At 36.9% G+C, this 22,392-nt stretch overlaps 1 protein-coding gene across 5 annotated transcripts in view; it reads left to right on the top strand.

Annotated features, from left to right (window-relative positions):
* PHF14 (PHD finger protein 14) overlaps positions 1-22,392 on the top strand; it is a 325,814-nt gene that overhangs the window by 122,659 nt on the left and 180,763 nt on the right. For all 5 annotated transcript variants that reach the window (XR_010090781.1, XM_063452421.1, XM_063452419.1 and 2 more), the window contains 2 exons: positions 11,248-11,304; positions 11,423-11,547. Coding sequence is in view for 4 of the 5 variants with exons in the window: in XM_063452421.1 (XP_063308491.1) it covers positions 11,248-11,304; positions 11,423-11,547 (182 nt within the window). In the remaining variant the exon portion in view is untranslated. The remainder of the gene's footprint in view (positions 1-11,247; positions 11,305-11,422; positions 11,548-22,392) is intronic.

Here is a 22,392-nt window from a genome sequence, read left to right as displayed (position 1 = left end):
TTGGGAAGTCTGTGATTGGACGACCACAGAAACTCTAGACTGGGTATGAAGAGGAGGGCTTGCAAATGCTTCAAATTTCAAAAGCAAGCTGTTTTTATATATGAACAAAATGCATAATTAAATGCATGCATGTTTTCATTGGGGTATATTTACTAAACAGTGATTATTTCGGGTGGATTGGGGCAGTCGAATGTCCTTTTAAACACCATATAGCTGTTATGCTAAATTGCTACATACTTCATGTATACCATGTTTAATATTTGCCTATATGTTTAGCAAAGGGAAGAGCTCAATTTGAGTAAATACTATAGCACATATTGTTTTTGAAAGTTTTCTTTCATACTTTGGCAAGAGTACCTTGTGCCTGTGTGAGTTGGTTTCCTTCTGTTCTTAATCCTTTTTAGTATTTATTTTTATTTTTATTCTAATTATAATTCTGCCTATAATTTACATTTGTTTTATACATTGAGAACATTTTTTAAGTTAGAATTTGGTTCCTGTGTAATAATTTCATTCTAATTAGGCCTAATCTCTTATACGATAAGGCACGCTCTAGATTTATATGTCAAAGGCCATTTTTGCCTACACATTAATTGTATTAGCATGTCAATGACCTGAAACTCTTGATCTAAATTGAATGAACTACTTTATACTTGTTAAGAAGTTATATACTGTACATTAAGACAAGTCTTTGCAAATATAACATTTTTTTTCTTAATTTGCTTGTGTCGTCATCCATTTTTTTAATATATATTTGACCTTGTCAGGTATATTTTGTGAAGAAACACATCTAAAAATATGTGTTAGGAAAAGATCAATAAAGTGTTTTTACTACATCAGACTATTGCTGTTCTTCAAAATATATATTCCCTTTTCCTTCCTTATTATTTGATATGTACATTCATATGATTCTGCTCTCACTGTAAACAACATATAACAATTATACTTGATTGCGTTATAATGGTCACTGTGCATATCTTGGTCAATCCTTCCTTGTTTCTTTAAATTCCAAACTATAGCCCAATGATAGGAGAAATGGCTATTGCATTCCTAAAATAAATGTTGATAAGAAATCTTGTTCAGTATATCACTGCTGCATTAAATCTTATCGGATTTGGGTAATATCTTGCTTCCAGCAGAACTGAGCTGATAGCATCAATGAAATAGAAACAATATAAAATTGTATTATGTGTATATACACTGAGTCTTGAAGTCTGCAACATTTTTGGTTCATTCTTAAATTTTTATATAAAAAGTATTTGTAGTTAAAATTATCATCAGCAATAGATGAACATGATAACTTTATGTGCATAATTTTATTTGGAAATTACACACATTTTTTAATGTTGTCATTTACAAAGTGCCAGTTAACTCTTATGGTCAAAGTGTGTGACAGTTGATCTGACAGGTCATTACACATACTTATGATATTTCTCTGTTCTGCCATTTTTTTTCCCCACAAAATGTTTATTGGATATATTGTGATACGTTTTTATTGGACATATTATATTGGATACATGTCAGGTGCAGTAGCATATTATAATGTCATAGGTTTCAATAAGATAGAAATATATCCACAACAGCATTCATTGCTATGTTTAAGACATTATTTGTTTACATCTTGTGTAAGGACATTTAGGGTATGTGAGGAAACCCAAACGGAATAAAAGTAAAGAGAAGGTAATCATGAAAGAAGCAAAATAAAAGAAAATGAAAAAACTGGAACCTGGTTCCAAATATTAAATAAACAGAACTGACTAGTCCTTTCCTGAGATGTCAGCACCCAATATATTGTTATGCTTTGGAATGATGAACATAAATGAACAATGTAACAAAAGTGAATGGGGGTGGGGGGAAGAATGTGCTGCTTTATGTCAAAATTCTGGTTCGCATATTGTCAACCCAGAGTTGCCAGGTAGTTATGTGACATAGAAAGATGCTATTCCTCCATGACCCTAATTTATTTCCTGTAGAGATGGTGGAAATGCATTTTTACTTAAAAACAGTATTAATAGTTTTTCTGCCGCAGGGGGTGCTTCAGTAGGGAGGGAGGCTTTAAATTTATGAAGAGAGTTTGAGAATAGGTAGAATAGTATGGTGGCAGGGGATAGTAGTATAGATTCATGAGTGATTGTACTAGTGATAGAATTATTTCCCAATATCTTGGGAAAGTGTGTTAAAAAATGATAAGCTTAGAGTCATGTCTACAAATGCTCGCAGTTTAGGGAATAAGATCCATGAACTTGTGGCAATAATGGCAACTGATTGTGTAGATTTAGTCGCTGTTACTGAGACATGGTATAATGAAAAAAATGACTGGGACATAGCAATACCAGGGTACTCTTTATATAGAAAAGACAGGGAAGGCAAGAAAGGGGGAGGGGTGGCCCTGTATGTGAAGGATAGCATAAAATCTAGCCTAATAAAGGTTAGTGAGACGAACATAGAGTCCATTTGGGTTACGTTAGAATTTGGTAATCACACAGTAATTCGTGTAGGTGTGATTTATAGGCCCCCAGGACAAATTGAAGAGTTAGATAATCTACTAGTTGAAGAAATAGCTAAAATGACAATGAAGGGGGAAGTTATCACCATGGGTGACTTTAATCTTCCTGATGTGAATTGGAAAACAAAAATAGCTACTTGTGCCAGAAGCACACATATTCTAAACTCCCTACTGGGATTGTCTCTAAAACAAGTCGTTGAGGAGCCAACTCGTAAAGAGGCCATACTAGATTTAGTGTTAACAAATGGAGATTTGGTATCAGATATTACTGTAGGTGAAAGTTTAGGATCCAGTGATCATCAGTCAGTGTGGTTTAATATAAGAACAGTGACTGAGTCACACCACACAAAAACAAAAGTTTTAGACTTTAGAAAAACAGACTTTTCTAAAATTAGAATATGTGTAAAGGAGTCATTATCAGACTGGAGCAACTTAAATGGAGTCCAAAAGAAATGGGATTATTTAAAAGCTGCACTACTGAAGGCAACAGAAAATTGCATTAGGCTTGTCAGTAAAAGCAAAAAATTCAAGAAACCACTGTGGTACTCCGCAGATGTGGCCAAAATAGTAAAAAACAAAAAGTTAGCATTTAGTAATTATAAAAAACCCAGAGTGAGGAAGACAGAATGACCTATAAGATTAGGCAGAAAGAGGCTAAGCAAGTTATAAGAGCTTCCAAATCACACACAGAAGAGAAAATAGCACAGTCAGTTAAAAAGGGGGACAAAACTTTTTTTTAGATACATAAATGAGAAAAGAAAAGTAAAACAAGGATTAGTTAGATTAAAAACAAAAGAAGGAAGGTATGTAGATGAGGATAAAGGTCTAGCTGACTGCCTCAATGAATATTTTTGTTCGGTATTTACAGCTGAAAATGAAGGAAAGGGACCTCTGTTAAAAAAAAGGATAAATGAGTAATTTATTACACGTGAGTTTACAAAGGAAGAGGTTCTATTTCAACTGTCAAAAGTAAAGACAAATAAGTCAATGGGACCTGATGAAATACACCCAAAGCTATTAAAAGAGCTTAGTGGTGTACTAGCAAAACCATTAACAGATTTATTTAACCAATCATTGTTAACAGGAGTAGTCCCAGAAGATTGGAAGTTAGCGAATGTTGTGCCCATTCACAAGAAAGGTAATAGGGAGGAGTCGGGCAACTATAGGCCAGTAAGCCTTACTTCAGTAGTGGGGAAAGTGATGGAAACCATGTTAAAGGATAGGATTGTTGAACATCTAAAACCACATGGATTTCAAGATCAGAGACAACATGGGTTTACTTCAGGGAGATCATGCCAAACTAATCTTATTGATTTTTTTGATTGGGTAACTACAATTATAGATCAGGGTGGTGCAGTAGACATTGCTTACCTAGATTTCAGTAAGGCTTTTGACACTGTTGCACATAGAAGGCTTATCAATAAACTGCAATCTTTGAGTTTGGATTCCAATATTGTTGAATGGGTAAGGCAGTGGCTGAGTGACAGGCAACAGAGGGTTGGAGTCAATGGAGTATATTCGAAGCTTGGGCTTGTCACCAGTGGTGTACCTCAGGGATCTGTACTTGGATCCATTCTCTTTAATATTTTTATTAGTGATATTGCAGAAGGTCTTGATGGTAAGGTGTGTCTTTTTGCGGATGATACTAAGATATGTAACAAGGTTGATGTTCCAGGAGGGATAAGCCAAATGGCAAATGATTTAGGTAAACTATAAAAATGGTCAGAGTTGTGGCAACTGACATTTAATGTGGATAAGTGCAAGATAATGCATCTTGGACGTAAAAACCCAAGGGCAGAGTACAGAATATTTGATAGAGTCCTAACCTCAACATCCGAGGAAAGGGATTTAGGGGTGATTATTTCTGAGGACTTAAACGTAGGCAGACAATGTAATAGAGCAGCAGGAAATGCTAGCAGAATGCTTGGTTGTATAGGGAGAGGTATTAGCAGTAGAAAGAGGGAAGTGCTCATGCCATTGTACAGAACACTGGTGAGACCTCACTTGGAGTACTGTACACAGTACTGGAGACCATATCTTCAGAAGGATATTGATACCTTAGAGAGAGTTCAAAGAAGGGCTACTAAACTGGTTCATGGATTGCAGGATAAAACTTACCAGGAAAGGTTAAAAGATCTTAACATGTATAGCTTGGTGGATAGACGAGACAGGGGGGATATGATAGAAACATTTAAATACATAAAGGGAATCAACACAGTAAAGGAGGAGACTATATTTAAAAGAAAAAAAAAACTACCACAACCAGAGGACATAGTCTAAAATTAGAGGGACAAAGGTTTAAAAATAATATCAGGAAGTATTACTTTACTGAGAGGGTAGTGGATGCATGGAATAGCCTTCCAGCTGAAGTGGTAGAGGTTAACACAGTAAAGGAGTTTAAGCATGCGTGGGATAGGCATAAGGCTATCCTAACTATAAGATAATGCCAGGGACTTACGAAAGTATTTATAAAACTGGGCAGACTAGATGGGCCGAATGGTTCTTATCTGCCATCACATTCTATGTTTCTTTCGATAGATGGACATTGCCACCATAAATGGGCTGAGATGCCACTGCGTTGGAGGCATTGCCAGCATCTATCCGTAGAGCTTGGAAAAAAATGTGTGGATCTGAGTAGGAGAGTAATGCCAATGAGTTAGCTGTTTAGAGTTGGTTTCCTAAGTGGAAATTTTGTTGGACGATTTGTGGATAAACAGATTTTTTGTTTTAACAATCTGAGGGTGTTAATGATAATTGAAGTTCTTGGGTCCATATTTATGTGTATTTTGGGAGGGGGCTTTCCTTTGATAATTGTAGTAGTTTATAGAATGTGGATAGCTGTTTTTAGTAATGTTATGGAACCTACAGTATTGGTCGAATTTGGATGGAGTGGTCGCCTTTGTGAAAATTTTGGGATTAAACGAATGAAGTGTACCATCTGGTTTATTAACTTCTGAGTTGGATAGAGAAGATCACAGTTTCAGATATGTAGAGTCATTGTATATTATATAAGAGAAACCAGTTCTACCCGGACCAAACAGAGGGTTAGTGCATACATAGGAGTAGTGAGTTGAGAGCATCAGGGGGTGCCTGATCTGTGTCCATGTCTTTAACGTTGGAGTATTGGTAGGACGGGTAGCACAGGTGAGTAGATGAGAACACCTACACAAACTATACCATGGAATAGTTTCAGTAGGGTTAGGGAAAAAAAGGTTGGCTACTGTGAGTTGTTGCTCATGTTTGTCCATTCATATAGTCTGGTAGGCATAACTGCCTGGTAATACTTCTCTAGATGTGGAAGGCCAGACCACCATTCAATTTATGGTGGGTAAGTAATGTGTGAGACAATCTGGGTTGTTTGTGTGCCCAAATGAAAGATAGAAAAATTTGACATGATGTCATAAAAAATTATATAGGAAGGGAGATTGGGAGAGTTTGTTGAAGATCTAGGAAGTGTGGAAGAATATTCATTGTTAGGATATTAACTGTACAAAGCCAGGTAAATAGTGGAGTATTCTGGGTTTAAAATCCCAGGACACTGCCTGGAGTAAAGTTGAGGTCATATAATTTATGGACGTTAGGTGATAGGTGTACTCCCAAATATTTGACTGATTTGTCTGCCTATGCAAATGAAAGAGATTGAGTGAATGACTCTTGGCAAGAGGGAGACAAGTTTAAATTCAGAATTTCCCGCTTTGCCAAACTGACTTGAAAATTAGATACATGGCTATATAAGGATATTTCTTGACGTATGTGTGGTAGTGATTTCTCTGGATCAATGACTGTAAAAAGACAAGTAATGTCTTTGAATGCACCTTTGGCCGACTCAGTACCAGATTTCAGTGTCTGGATATGTGCAGGGGAGACATGCAGTACAAACCTAATATGTCCTACTAATAAGTTATTCTAACAAAAACACCACCCAAGAGAATCACATGAATGTTTGCTAGCCCAAGGTTCAAAATTTCCACTCTACTACTAGTCATTTATTCAGACATGGGTTAAAACATCTCACTGTTCATGAACATCTTTAGTATTTTATTGTCATAGTAGCCACACAGCTGATACTTGCAGCCATCAAGTGTGAGGTCAAACCTGGGTGTAAGGCAGCTTTCAGAATATGTAAGTAGTTGCATATCCTTAAGCCTTACCACCTTCTTACTCTACTTTCTCCAGTATAAGCACATCAGTGCATTCTTCTTTTTCCTGAACCATACAATGGTCACACTGCATAAAACATTTTACATTGGCAACTAACTTTGAAGATATTGGAAAGATGAGATAGTCTACATGTAAGCTGTTTTTTCTGTTGTTTTTTTTCTCCAGTATGCTTCCATACAACTCTTAATCAGTCCTTTCTCAGCCATATAATTTCATCTACCTTCAGCCCTGAAAACCTTATCACCTACATTTTGAAACCAATATTTCCCCAATTAAACGAAAATAAAATAAAATAAAAAATCAGCATACCATGCATGTATATCATCTGTGCAATAGAATGTCTACATCTACTTCATTGTCCTTCTAGGGCTTGAGGCCACTAAAATCTAGTTATCAAAGGACAGGCCTGAAAGACAACTCTAACTATCGTGTAACTCATTAATGCTACATATATGGCTTACTATACAGAGCTAGATGTGAGTTTGTGTATGGTTGATCTGTGAAGTTGGTTGTTGGACATGAAAGCTACATCCCGATGCCTGGACAGTTAGTTGGTTCCTTGGAATGTTCCTGCAAAGCTGTAGAGGTCAACATGGTTATTCATATCCTTGGTGCTTGGTAAGTCCTACATGAGATAGCTGTATTTCATCAACTATGTGTGTTGTTTACTTCTTTTTGAGATTACTTCTGTAGATAGCAGTTTTATAGCACAAAACTTTGGGCACCAAGGATATGTAAGGATTTTTTTTTTAATTCTTTATTTATTCCAAGACAATCTGAGACATTAGTGGCAGTCCATAGTTCATACATAGGCAGAGTTTAATGTACGCTTGTGGACAATATTCATTTACACTTAAACAGCAGGTTTACGGCTATGAGTGATCCCACCCATGCTTTTTTCGGTAACAGATAATCACCGAGGAACCACTTTCCAACATCTTTTTCTTGTTGTTTTTTTTTTTTTTTTTTTTTACTTCTTCTAACAACAATAACATTAACTTTGTGGTTATGATCGTGCTTAAAATTATGTGTAACATATCATATTTTGTATCTATATGACATACACGTCCCAACTGTTGTAGCTATACCCTGTGTGTTTCCTGTCCTCTGTAGCCTTGTTTGTTAAAAGCTGTCAGGTAACTGAATCGTTTTGCGTTGGTCTACTAAGTACAGTCGGAACTGCTATTGTTTTGGTATGTCACTTACGTTCGTCTGGGTTTTCTAGTAAGCTTACATAATGTGTGGGGTATGTTTAGAAGTTAGTCGGGGTAAGAGTCCCCGTACCTATTCCTCCTGGAACTGGCCCTGGAACAGCCAAGGCCTACTTTGGTCGTTGGTGTGTATGGACTAACGTCCAGACCCCCTCCCGACTTCGTGTTCATATGGGGAGAAGGATAAGTGTAGAAGAGAGAGAGTATAGATGAGAGAGGGGGGAGAAAGAAGAAGGAAGGGGAGGAGGGTTATGGGACGGTGATGTTAAGATGTAGAGCTATGTCAAACGTCTGATAGGGTACTGTTGTGCCATGGTTCCCATATTTTGTTGAACTTGGATGTGGACCCTCTCAGGCGGGCTGTCAGTCTATCCATCAGGTGTACCTCCTTAATATTGGAGATCACTCTCTGTATGGGTGGCATTTCCGTATGTAGCCAAGTCTGCTACCGTTCTCCCCGCAGCTAGTGTAATTTTTTGGATCAACTTTTGTTCCCACCCAGTCCAGTTCATATGTAAGGATTTTTAAAAGTAAACATGTTTTTTTTTTTTTTTTTAATGCTCAATCTGAGGTGTTTTATTATTTATTTTTTTTCTTTGATGCCGGAAATTGTTTTTCCTGTGAGCATTATTTTCAGGACAGTTATTAAGAGAAATTTTCTTGTAATCGTTAGAAAGCAGTAATATGATTTCCATTATCTTGACATTGGTAATGATGTTTACTAAGTAAAATAAATGTTGATAAGTTCTGATTCATATATTTATCTTCTAATTCATAAAACACTGAATATGTAATCATGTTAGTCCAAGGATTGGGAAAATGACAGATTTCCAGATGTAGATCTGCAGCTCCCATGATGCTTGCCATTCTAAAGACCGACAAGGCAACCTGGCAATTGCACTTGTGCAACTTGTGCACAACTTTTGGGTATCTGCTCTTTGGTAAGCCCTGGACTAGCAAAAGAAAACGGAAAGGCATGATTTGAATTTTTCTTCTCATCTTGCTCCCCTCCTATTGGTCTCTGAACATTTTACTACATAATTCCATACCAGCCTGACTATATGGATATGTCTTGTTCCCTCTCCACCAATGAGGATATTTCTTGTCTCCTCATTAGTGTGCATAAATGGTTTACCTGGGCATTCCAAAAGGCACACCCAGTTTGTCCTCACTGTTCATTATTTAGATCACTGTGGTGGTCTTGTGGGAGTTTGCATTATTTGTTTTTATTTGATATGTCTTGGATTGTGTATAATATATATTGTAGTCACAGGAGGAAGTTGTTTGTCTTCCTAAACCCATTCATGCTGTGCATATGGCATGGGCACACTGTGTAAAACTCTACCTTTCCCTGAGACATAGCTCAGGTAAGCGTTGTGTTGCAGCCCTGTTCATGAAGCTGTGAACAGGGCAGTCATAAAAAATGATAACAGCCTCAGAATGACTATTATTCACAATTTCACTCATCAGATCTTATGAGTGGAGAATAGACAGGTATTGATGGGAAGGACAGACTTTTGTCTTCAAAATACTGATTGGAACTTTACTTCTACACACAAAATATATATAAAAAAGATTTATGGGCAAATTATTCTGCAGTTCACTGCTATATACTAGACATATGCAAACGTGTTTTAAGCATTTGGTCAGGAAAAGATTCCTGGCAATCGTAAAATAAATTGACTTAAAAATCTGGTTTGTTTGCAAACGAAAGAAAACTGCATAATCTGAAGAGAACCAGAATCATCCTTCTTAAGATGCTTTTTTCTGATCTTTTATTTCTTTTTTTCCCATTCGGTTCAGATGATTCCGATTTAGTTCGTTTATGAACGAACCAAATTAATCTTCAGAATCGATTCATTCGACAATTGCCATGAATTTGATTTGGACAAATTGTGTAAAACAAATATTTGCAGATTTCTAGTACATAGCAGTGCACTTCAGAATATTGTGTCTTTTTATATATAATTTTTTTTTGCACTCATGGTCTTTTGGAGATAAAAAATATTCCTTTATTAGAAGTTATTCCATAAAATCATCAACGTTTCAGCCCTCATTCAGGGCTTTCCTCAGGATCAACCATCAATATGTTATGATGATATTGATGGTTGATCCTGAGGAACACCCCGAGCGAGGGCTGAAATGATGATTTTATGAAATAACTTCTAATAAAGGAATATTTTTTATCTCCAAAAGACAATGAGTGCAATCCGTCCTTTACTATATTATACTTTTGGCTATGGCTCATTATGCACCCGGCACTTAAACATTTGGCTCAGTCTGTGTGCAAGGACTTTAGTGGTTTTTATATATATATATATATATATATATATATAGAGAGAGAGAGAGAGAGAGAGAGAGAGAGAGAGAGAGAGAGAGAGAGAGAGAGCTAATACAATGTTAAACAAAAATCTGCACATCAGTCAAGCCATAATTTTTCCACATAAATCACAAACCTACAAACCTGCAGTGATGTTACTACTGCAAAGGATTCTGGGTGGGCATATGCAAATTAGTTTAACAAATAATCACATTTTGGCCTCATTCCATTTTAAACAGACTCAAATGAATCCATGTATAAAATGGAATGAGGCAAAAATGTGATTCTTTGTTAAACTAATTTGCATATGCCCACCTAGAATCCTTTGCGATAGTAACATCACTGAAGATTTCTGATTTCAGTGGGAAAAGAAGTCTTATGGCTTGACTGGTGTGGAGAATTTATTTTAACATTGTATTAATCATCCTCAGACTTCAGGTGGAAGGGATTTTAAATCACACGTTTTCCTCACTGCAACCTTTGGATTTTGTTATGTATATAAATATACAAAATTAGTATTTTATAATAGAGCATATGATTAAACAGAAGCAGGTTACATTTTATTTTATAGTTTGGTGCTCATCTTAACTTCTCTCCATCACACATATGATTTATAACATTTTGTGGTAAGCATTAGACAATTGATTTAAAGCTATTGAGAAACAAACTGATTTATGCAGTTTCCAAGAGTTGTAATCTTCTTTGCTAGGCTGATTTATACAATTATAATGTGGGAGCTGGCACAATTTAATCCCTTAATCTGAAGCAGAAAAAAAAACAAAAAACGACGAATTAACTATTGTACTTTAAATAGATACAGAGCATTGTTTTATCAATCACTAATTAAATTTTACTCCATATCTGGCGGTTGGAGAAAGGTCTGCCAATGGATTACACTTAGTTTTGTGTGATTGTCTCGACAATCTCTAATTTTTAATCCCCTAGAATATAAAGAATATTATTTCTGTTTTAATTTTATGGTATTTATTTAAAAAAAAAAAAAGAAAACTTAGCAGAAACTAAAAGTTTAAACCTTTTGTTTGTTTCAGAGAACCAGAGGGCAAAAACGAAAAAGAAGCTTCATGCTTGAAGACGAAAAGCTTGAGGTTAGATTGCCAAAGCTTCTTTTTATCTTCTCCTAAATTATATATAAACCATGCTACATGAACATTTTAGAACCACTAATACTATTATTATCATTATTATGTTTTGCCTTGATTGTAGGAGCGTATTCCAAGAGAAAGAAGGAGAAGGCAACCTATGGCATTGCATAAAAAGCCCAAGTCAGAGGATTTAAGGACAGAATGTGCTTCATGTAAAGGGACTGGAGACAATGAAAATCTAGTAAGGTACAGGAAATTAAGATATTTTTTTTTATATCTGATGTTATCAGTTAAATCTGATACCTTGTCCCATGGTCTGTATTTCAACAGAATAACACTCTAATTTACCCTATTAACTTTAGTCAAAAAAAGTTTGGCCAAGCATTTTACTACTTCTTGGTTTGAATGGTAGAGTTTGGTTAAAGTTGCAGTCAAAACACCGTAACCAATATAGATCAATGTTATGGTTATGGTGAAAAGAGACTATCAACGCCATTCTACTTTTTTATTTGTCCAACTGTTTTAAAGCAGGTTGACAAAAAGGGTTTGCCCCCTTGGGCAGCAGTGAAAATTGGATAGCAGTGCTCTAATGCACCCCTTAGGTCATAACCAATCATGTTTGTCCAGGTTGGGTGGAATTGATTTTGGTAATGTGGAAATGTAAATTCTGCAATATTATTGTGGTTGGAGAGGGGGTGGCTATGGATGCCAGGAAGAGCCAGTGTTTTTGGCACAGCTCTATAGCGTTTTTGCCCATTAACCTAGACTAAATTGTGTTGATCATAGTACTTAAGCTACCTCTTTAGTTTTCTTGAATAAATAATTAACTGTGGAGTAAAGTCCTTTAGGTGTTGCAATCATTATAAAAGCCAAAACATGTTTTTGCTAATTCTTTCTGTTTTAGAATCGGTATCATATGAACAGGGCTGTTGCAAGGATTTTGGGCTACACAGATGAATATGCATTTTGCCAACTTCACCGCCACCTGAAAATTGCATCTTCACCTGTGTGTCTTTCAACCTCCCTCTTGAATTTCTTGCCCACTTTTGTGTTACTTATCCCCTATATTTTGTCTTGTACCCCTCTTTAGTGTATCCTATCCCCCATTTCCCCTTTGTGTGTCTTACACCCCCTTGTGTGTCTCTTACAACCCCCCTTGTGTATCTCCTATTCCTCCCTAGCCACTCTGTGCAGGGCCGTCTTTAATACTGATTGGACCTTGGGCAACAATTTCCTTGGGCCCCCTGGATCCCGCCCTCTCACTCTCTAGCATGCAATCATGCTCTCCACCCCAACAGCCACACACACAAAAACTCCACACACCTCGTAGACCAATACACTTTAATGTAAACATAAAGAACTGGTTCACAAAGTGCAGTTTGTTAGTGTATTACAGATCACCTCATCAATACAATGCACAGTAATGTGCAGGGTGTGAGTACATCTCAGCCAATCCACTACTTTCCCATAGGAAAGTATTGGGAGGCTATTGCACATGCGTGGCAAAACACTAAGCTTTTCCGCACCAATCAGCATATCCTCATAGAAATGCATTGAATCAAGCATTTCTATGAGGAGTTTTAAACATGAATGCCAGTGTCGCACATTGTGTAACTATGGACTAGGAAGCCTCTAGTGGCCGTCTGATGAGTGGCCTCTAGAGGTAACCCTAGGCAGTAATGTAACCACTGCTTTTCTCTGTGTGTTTATGTTAAAAAGCCTGCAGAGACAAGCTATAGGCACCAGAACTACTATATTACGCTGTAGTGGTTCTGGTGACAATAGTGTCCCTTGAATATTCCTGTGTAGATAAAGTAAACAATAGATTTTATTAGCAGGTATCAGTATTTATAAATCTATCTATCATTATTCTAGACATTAAAAGAAAAAGAAAAAAACTAAGCACATTCCTAGCCTGATTTTTAGCACAACTTATGACACAAATATTTTTTATTTTGCAGTTTACTTTTATATATATATATATATATAAAATACAAAATAAAGGGAGCACTCTGGGTCTTCTCTTCAGTGAAAAAAGTATTTACTGTATCAAATAGAATACATTACATGTGCAGAACAAATCGACGTTTCGACCCTGCTGGGGTCTTTATCAAGATCAAGATCGTGATCTTGATAAAGACCCCAGCAGGGTCGAAACGTCGATTTGTTCTGCACATGTAATGTATTCTATTTGATACAGTAAATACTTTTTTCACTGAAGAGAAGACCCAGAGTGCTCCCTTTATTTTGTATTTTATATTTGGACGCGGGACTGCACCTGGGCATTTTTTTGATTTATAGATAAATAGAGGAGGAGTGCCGTGCTTTTGTATTGTTATATATATATATATATATATATATATATTTTTTTTTTTTCTTTTGTAAATGCGCAGATTGTGTACTAACCCCCTAGAATCTACTAACCCCCCCACCCTTCCCCCTCTCCAACCTTCCCATCCTCCCTGACCCCTTCTCCAACCCCCACCCCCTTTTAAACAAGTAATAGCTCCCCTTATTCCTTATTAATTAAATTCTTACAGTTTTGAAGACCAGCAGGCTCAGAATTCAGGAGCCGCTTTGCTGTTTGTTCTGGGGGGGATGTCAGGAGACTGATGACGGCCGCTGCGCTGCCTGTGTCCCCGGGCTCCCCTAGCGCTGTCATGATATCACGTGATACACATGCGCAGTACACTGCAGGCGCAGAGCCAGGGAGGTAGGGAGGAGGAGCAAGTCAGTCCTGGACTATGCGACAATGCTCCTCGCATAGTGAAGGATTGGATGGATGAGGATCGCTGGGGCATGCCAAAATAAATAGATAATAACAGAACATATCTATTATCTATTTAACAAATTGTTGTGGCCAGCGGGGCTCAAGAGGCAGCTGCCTTGGGCCCCCCAGGAGCAACTGGGCCCGGGGCAACTGCCCCTTTTGCCCCACGTTAAAGACGGCCCTGACTCTGTGTTGTTCTTTCCCCATCCCCTTTGTGTGTCTCTTTCTCCCCAGCAGCCCCTTTGTGCACTTCTTTTCCCATTCCCCAGTTCCCGTGTGTCTTTTTCCCCAGCTCCTTTTGTATATCTCTTACCACCAAGCTCCTTTTATCTATCTATTTCTCTCCTTCCCAAGCCCCCATGTGTGTATCTTTCTACCCCTCCCCAGCCCCTGTGTGTATCTCCCCGCGCCCCCCTGTGTGTCTCTTTCTCCCCCACTGCCCTTTTGTATATTTTAAACAAAAGTACTCACATCTCCATCTGCCAATTAACCATGATACATAGAGTTTAACAAGGAAGCTAGCTGTTGATGGTGCCAAATAGAATTGGGACCTTTTCTTGGACCACTGTTGTATATGAAAGAGATTTCAATGGCAGACAGGTATAGAGGAATACAAACTTAAGCAGTAGTAAGAATTTGTCTCTTTATCTTCTGTTGCAGTGTTTTATAGCATGTCATAAATGTGCCTTCCTTTTGTACAGTGTTGGAGAAAATATGGGTTTTAGATAATAATCTTTTAAAATGAAGGCCTAGAAAATGTTTGTGTTAATGGCAGGCTTAATGAATAACACGTTCCATAAGTACCATTCTATGAAATGTTCCGTAGCTTTCTAAAGCATAATAATTGTAATAGTTATGGCTGTAAGGGATGTTAAACTATTCTTAAAATGGATCTTTTTTCGAGACACACAGCAGTAAAATGAATGATTCAGCTGCATTTTGGTAGCAATGATTCAACTGCATATTAGCATCCTGGACAGCACAAGTAAATGAGGCAAACACACTGAAATATATATATTTTTTTTGTTCAGAATTTTTTTTTATAAAATAAAAAGAATATTTCAGAAAATGAATAAACTACTTTTGCGTATAGACTGAACAGAGAAATTACATAAAATATACAATGCAATAGATATATATGGGACAGATGTGACTTTATTGACTAGCTTGTAATTATTTAATGCAAATACGTGGTTTGTTTGTTTTTTCAGATTTTTTTTAAATTTTTAAACCACTTACAAATTAGTTCATCACACGTATACATTGTTGCATCTAAATTAATAAATGCTGGGTCACTGTCATCATATGTTGCCCTACTATGAATTATTGTTGTGTTAAGCGAGTGTCTGTATATATGTATATACTTGTGTAATGTCATTTATCATTGGAGGATATAATATATTCCACTATTCTTTGAGACATCATGATTTTAGAAAGCTAATCCAGCAATAAAATAAACATGCTCCTGTCACTGTCAGTACCACCCAAATTAAACAGGTTAAAGTGCCCATGTGTGGGAAAATTCGGGTTACTTATTTGAATGATGAGAGCAAAAAAGAAAATACCCTCCCTCACCTTACACGTGTAGCTGTTGTAAAATAGTTTAATTTGGTTATTGATATGCTGTAATGTAAGTATATGAAGTATACTAGAGTTAAAGGATCACTATAGTGTCAGGAAAACAAACCCGTTTTCCTGACACTATGTCATCCTTGGGGGACCCTCACCCTCAGGGTCCCCCTCCCATGGCACTGAAGGGGTGAAAACCCCTTCAACAGCTTACCTTAATCCAGCGCCGGGCTCCCTTGGCGCTGGCGACCTCTCCTCACCCGCCGATGTCAGATCCCGAGTGGAGCAGAAAGCGCATGCTATGGATGTTCTGCACGCTGGATGCGAATTTCGCATCCAACGTTGCAGAAGTGCCTCTAGCGGCTGTTAGCAAGACAGCCACTAGAGGTTGGATTAACCCTGCTATGTAAACATAGCAGTTTCTCTGAAACGGCTATGTTTACATGTGAAGGGTTAAAACCTGAGGGCCCCGGCACCCAGACCACTTCATTGAGTTGAAGGGGTCTGGGTGACTATAGTGTCCCTTTAACTAGGAATCGTTTAATGTATCAAAAAAAATAAAAGGTTGTGAAATATAGAAACAATAAGATAGAAGTCTGATGCTTGATCAAGATAATATGCAGTTGAAAAGTAAGGAGGGGGAGAACATTGTTAGGAAAGAAAATATAATAGTCAAGGACAGAGTGTAAATAATTGGAAGATGTGTACGTGGTGGGTTATGTCTGATTTCAGAAATGTGCTTACTGATATTTTAATTAGATTGCTTGCGCCTATATTTTGAACTTGCTAACCTGTCTGGAAAAAGCAGTTCAATTGTTTTGTGCCTACAAAGCGGAATTATCCCAGCAGGCCATAACAAGTGTACTCCTTAGTGGAATATATCCGGACGCCTGACCATGCCATCCTGCTGAGTTGATTGGACATTGTGTTGAGAGTGACTCTCGATGATTTAGCTGCTTAACTAAATTATTGTAGTTAATGAGAACTTACTTGAACAAACTTTTACAATCATTTGGGTTATCAGTGAAGTTGTAATGTTGTGTCAAGTTCACCTTGAGTGTAGTTTTGTAGCTTCAAATAAAGGAGACAGTTTTATTTTATTATGGTTTCTAACTGGTTTCTAAATGTTGCAAAGACTGTAGATACTTGCTTGGTATCTCCATTTGTGGGTGAACTCCATGGATATGGAAATATTTTTATAAAACTTAATGTTTATTACATAAAATAGAGAGGATTGAGTGGTTAAGTAAAAGTGATTGCACATTTTAGGACAAAGTATTCAAGAGGCACATTTTCTACAAGTTCTTGTTTAGCATATAAACTGGTGTTTGTTAATCTTGTAATGAATTTCACATGTTTAAGGTTAGTAGTGCTACAACATCAAGATACTTATTCATAGTTTTAGCAGGATGTAATCTGATGTCTTTGAAAACTGACATTTACTTTCTAGGATTCCCATTAGTTTGTTTCCTTTACTAGTTATTGTCTAATAGTTGCAGAAAATTTGATCAATAGGAGATCATCTAAACTGGTGGAAGACTTGTGCTTGTGCGTATATGCAACAGAGTGACGCACTGCCCAGCAAGGTTGCGTGTCTGTGTGCAGAATGCTGGCTAAGTGCATGTGGTCACTTAAGGAATGGGTGGAAATATTCTGATCCCTTTGGCAACTGTAACTGCATTTAAGAATATACATTACAGATGAGACTTGACAGAAACATTTCAGGACCCTGGCTCATGAGTCCAAAATCTTGACTCTCTCTGAATTCTGGGCTAATAGCAATGTTATATGTAATGTAGGAAACAATGAATTAGATATCTATCCCTTATCATTTATATTTTTTTCCATCCAGTCGACTTTGAGGCAAACCTGATATTATGTTGTCATTTGTACATTTTTGCTTTATGGACTGTCACTATTTTTGACAGTTGTCATATAATCCCCAAAACGATTGTTCAACAAAGGTTATGTGCTGTTTTATTCCGTAGCCTTGGGGAATATATTCAGTTCTGTCTCACTTGACAGTTTTCAAACTAACAATATCCATACTACGTTATGGCACATTCAATATGAACTGTTATTTCCAATTAATTGATGGGCCAGGCATAAATAATGTAAAGTAATTTATGTCAAAGCACCCTGTTTAGCACACGGAGGACATCTTTGGTTCTTATTCAGTTAATGGTCAATATGTACTCATTTTTATGTTATGTGTTACTGTATTGTATGCAACTGGCTGCAAATCACTTCTGTTATTTTTTTATTTTTTTTTATGAATTGCTTCCATCATTTTTTGTAAGTAAAAACTTTATTGACATTTTAGAATAGCATCCAGTTTGGTACAGTGTAACAGACTGCAAAATAACAGTACACATATAGCAACATTTCTATAGAGATGGCACATCTGGTATATAGTAGAGATTTCAGCCATGCTCAGCACAAAATTGACATATCCGCTTTGCAGTCCATTAATAAACAATTAAGAAAGCATGAGTAAAGTAAAGTCCACTCCTTTGGAAAATTTTAAATAATGGCATGGATGGTATAGAACTTGGACAATATGTAGATCGAGAAAGGGAAGGGAGGTAGATTGAGTGGAAAAGCGAGAACGACTCTCATTTAAGCTGCTATCTTGGGTAGGCTTCTTACATGGGCTTTGACCATGGTAATCTGTAAATTAGGGTACAAGGTAATAAGAGATGGTATCACATTTGCTCAGATTATTATTGAATCATTATACACAACCATCAGTGGATCCTGTACCTTTAGGGGTCAGGTAGTTGACCCAAACAAACCATGTTATATTGTATTAGTCTTCTATTTTAAGGTCAGATTTAATCAACTCTTTAAATATCATGTTTTGCTCAACGGCTGCCTCCCATTTTGTTCCAATTGACTTGGAATTAAAGATTTAGCTGCATTAATTAAAGTAGCATTGAAAAAAAAATTGATTTAGGCCCAAAAGAAGGGGGAGATTTGGATAGTTTGTAAATAATTCTATATATCTATTGCCAGAAAGTCTTTAGTGCAGGGCAATACCACCAGGTATGGAGGAAAAAGCTTCAGGAGAACTCTTCGTATAGTTTGCCCTGAATTGGGTAGGTCAGTGCACCTGTCTGTTTACTACTTTATCGGTTGACCCCACCTTATTTATAAGAAGTCCTGCTGCCCCTTTCATGGATGGACCTGCAAATTGTTGACATTACCCTTTCTGCTGTTTTAAATGCAATTGTTGGAAATTATAGGGAATTGTATACAGTGAGTTGTGAATTAGTACTGAGGTGAAGATGAATCCAGGAAGACATGTTAAATGATTATTTGTACCTGGAGTCCAGGGGTGCTAAGGATCCTATTCAAAAATGGAAAGTGCAGGGCCTGTGGTTATGCTACATAATAAATTGTAACCTAGGTCTAAATTGAAATGTGCATGGAGATTTGGCAGAATAAAACTCTCACCTGTAACCTGCTGGACCTGTCTTATTTCATAACCCAGTGCTACAACTCAATGCCAGTTTTGGCTTTCTGTTTTAGAGGTGGCATGTGACTGATGTGTTTTACACTGTAAACATTTGTCATTGAAGACTTGATGCATACCTTTCTATTTTTGTAGGTACAATTAATTGAATTATCCCTTTGTGGCTCCTGGGATTAAAATGAAAGTTATATAGTTATAACTAGGCTACAATCTGACTTTTACCAATACTCATAAACAGAGCAGTTATTCTGAATCATAGAATTGTTTTCACCCAAATAGCCACTAAAATTACTGCTCTGTGGTTTCTTCAAAATGCCATAATCATTCAGGCTGAATTAAGTCGAGCAAGAAAAGCAGACACGAGTGCTTGTGTGGTTATGTAGAGAGATGTACCTTTAACCAAGTAAAAAAAAAAGTGCATTAGAAGAACTGTAACCTTTTGCAGTGATGTTCTTATTTCCCATTTCATTCTTGACATGCAATGCTGAAAAATGATTTAATGGTGGCATTTTGTTTTGCTGACTTACCTTTTTCTCATTAGAAAGGAAACAAAAGTTGAGTGAAAATGTTGGAAGAACAGTGTTCCAGCACCTAATTTTTTAGGCATTAATATATTTTTTTGCAAAATAATTTTGCAAAAGAAAATAATAATATGAGCATGATAATAGAGAGAATAGCTGCACAAATGCAGACTCGCAACCATTTCTTTTTATGTTTTAAATTATGTTGTTCCTGCACAGTAATTGCATACAAGGGAGAAATATAAATCAGTGAAGCATTCTTTCTAATTAAAAGTTACAGAGACTGTAGCCATCAGATATACGACTCAGTGCTTGTCATTTCTGATGTGCATTACTAGAAATGATTGTGAAAGAGAGCAATGTAACAGTAGGCTTAGAACCCCGAAAGGTCACTGACTGTCTGTCGCTAAAGGATAAATTGTTATGGAGAACGAATACATAAACCAGGCACATTAATATATTGGAGAGGCATGTCTGCAGCTTAAGTAATGCATTCTAGAATGGTTGGACAGCGAAATTGCTTAACTGGAATGCACATGCATTTTCTGTTTTGGAGCCGATTAAGCTGCAAGAACATTTTACATCATTTTTTTGGGCAAAAATAAAACATGAGTAGATAAGTAGATATATGGATTTCTGCTGGTATCCGACGGAGGCCATTTGGATTTTGAAATATCTTCTGTGTGAATATTCAAAGATGCGTCAAAAGATGTAATATTTTAGGAAACGTGAAATACTATTAATACAATGGCTGGAATATATTACCTTGGAAAATTCCCTCAGAGAAGGCATATATGTGGAAGGTGAAAATAATTTCATTTTTAGATTAATGGATTTAAAACATCCTAACGATTATTGCTAATGAACCCTTTTACCATCTATGGATTTTACAAGCGAACATTTTTTACATGTGTGTGAGTACTTAGAGACTGTGATTAGAGAAAAATGATCTCTCATTATTTTAAAGTTTTCAGTGCATTGTAAGGGGTTAATGCAAGGGCAAGTTTTCTAGAATTTTTCATATCTTCATTGTATTGCGGAGATGCTGTGCAGTCCAATATGATACATGTTTTTATCTACTTTGTGGAATAAGTATTTGTATTTTATTCTAATTTTATATATATATATATATATATATATATATATATATATATATATATATAAATATATCTGTGAACCTTTTTCATAATATGTTTCATTTTATTTTAAATTTATACCATGGGCATTGTTAAGGTCCAAAAATACCCGGGGCTTTAGACAAAAAATTATTTGGTGACCTCTTTTTTTTTAAAGCCCCACCTCTTGAACACCCCCAATTCTACCCCTGTTGATGCAGTCACACTTACAGACACACATAGACAAGCATACATAGGCACATAGGCAGACACAGGTAGGCACAGGCACACCCAGACAAACAGATATATATACATTTGTGTGAAGGGCTCATGATGGCAAAGAGAAATAAGACCTAATAAGTGTAGGATGGTATAAAAGTAGCAAGTCGGTTGTGGTGTGCCGAAACCGACGATGAGGTAGGCCTGAAAATAAAGAGGGCAAAAATAGAAATTTCAATATTTAATACAAACTACCAATATACATACTTTTAACAAGACATGTTCTGAAAAGCATTTCTTACTTCTTGTACAGGGTTAGGAATGTATCGTGTGTAAGCGGATGATTTCCAGCGCCCCAGTGTCTTGATAACATGAACCGGTATGTTAACACTGGAGGCTGTGGAGGCCGCTCCTATGCGGAAGGAGTGGCCTGAATAGTTAGCTGGCTTGAGTCCCAGCTGTGTTAGTAATGACCTAACGTGGGTCATGAAGTTGGTAGTAGTGAGAACTGAACCTCGTAGAACAAAAAGTGGTTGTGATGGTGGTGCCTTGAGACTCTCTGTATAAGAGTCCAGTATTTGGACGGGGCACCATCTGTTGTGAGTCGGATAGTATTTAACCTCTACGGGTGGAGCGTGTTGACTGTTTTTGGAATGAGGTAGTGTCAGGATATAATAGTCCATGTGTTTGGTTAAGTGCGAATGAAGCAGTAGGAGAGTGGATTGTGTTGTATTGATGGCGGTAAACTCTCTAGGTCTCAGAAACCCATAAAAAGCCACGTAAATAGCTGTTTTGATGACTAGAGTTGTGTTGAAGGAGAAGGGTTTTAGATCTAGTAGTTGTGATAATTTCTTAAGGATATGAAAATCTATAGGAAGCCTCTGTGCTGTATGCGGGGGTTCGGATCTTTGTATACCCCTAAGGATGTTCTTGATTTGGTATGATGACATGAAACTTGAGTTGTTGGGTTGTAAGGTCAGCATGTGATGTTGGATGCCTGTAAGATATAGTTTGATTGTGTTGTAAGAAAGTTTGAGTTTGATGTGGCAAAAAGAGGCAAAACCTAAAAAAGATGTCATGATGAATGGTTGTAATATGTTGTGTTCCAAAAGGAATCTTTTGAATAAACTGAAAGCTCTGTTGTAGGTTTTCCTGGTATTTGTAGATAGAGCTAGTTGGGACAAAGTTCTGCAATGTTGCATGATAACGTCTAGTCCATTGTTAGCTGATGGAACAGTGGAGTGGCCGTGGCTGTGAGCGCGGCTGATGGGAGAAGCTGATGAAAGGCCTGGAATTTAAAACGAGACAAATTATCAGCTGCCTCGTTACAAATACCTGGAATATGAACACAATGCAAGAAAAAATTACGACATGCTGCCAACCAAGTGAGTTTCCTCAAAAATCTCATGATAGTAAGGGAGT

Source organism: Pelobates fuscus, chromosome 4 (assembly GCF_036172605.1).
Source record: "Pelobates fuscus isolate aPelFus1 chromosome 4, aPelFus1.pri, whole genome shotgun sequence".
NCBI classification, from domain to species: domain Eukaryota; kingdom Metazoa; phylum Chordata; class Amphibia; order Anura; family Pelobatidae; genus Pelobates; species Pelobates fuscus.
This window is presented reverse-complemented; position numbering and strand designations above follow the sequence as displayed.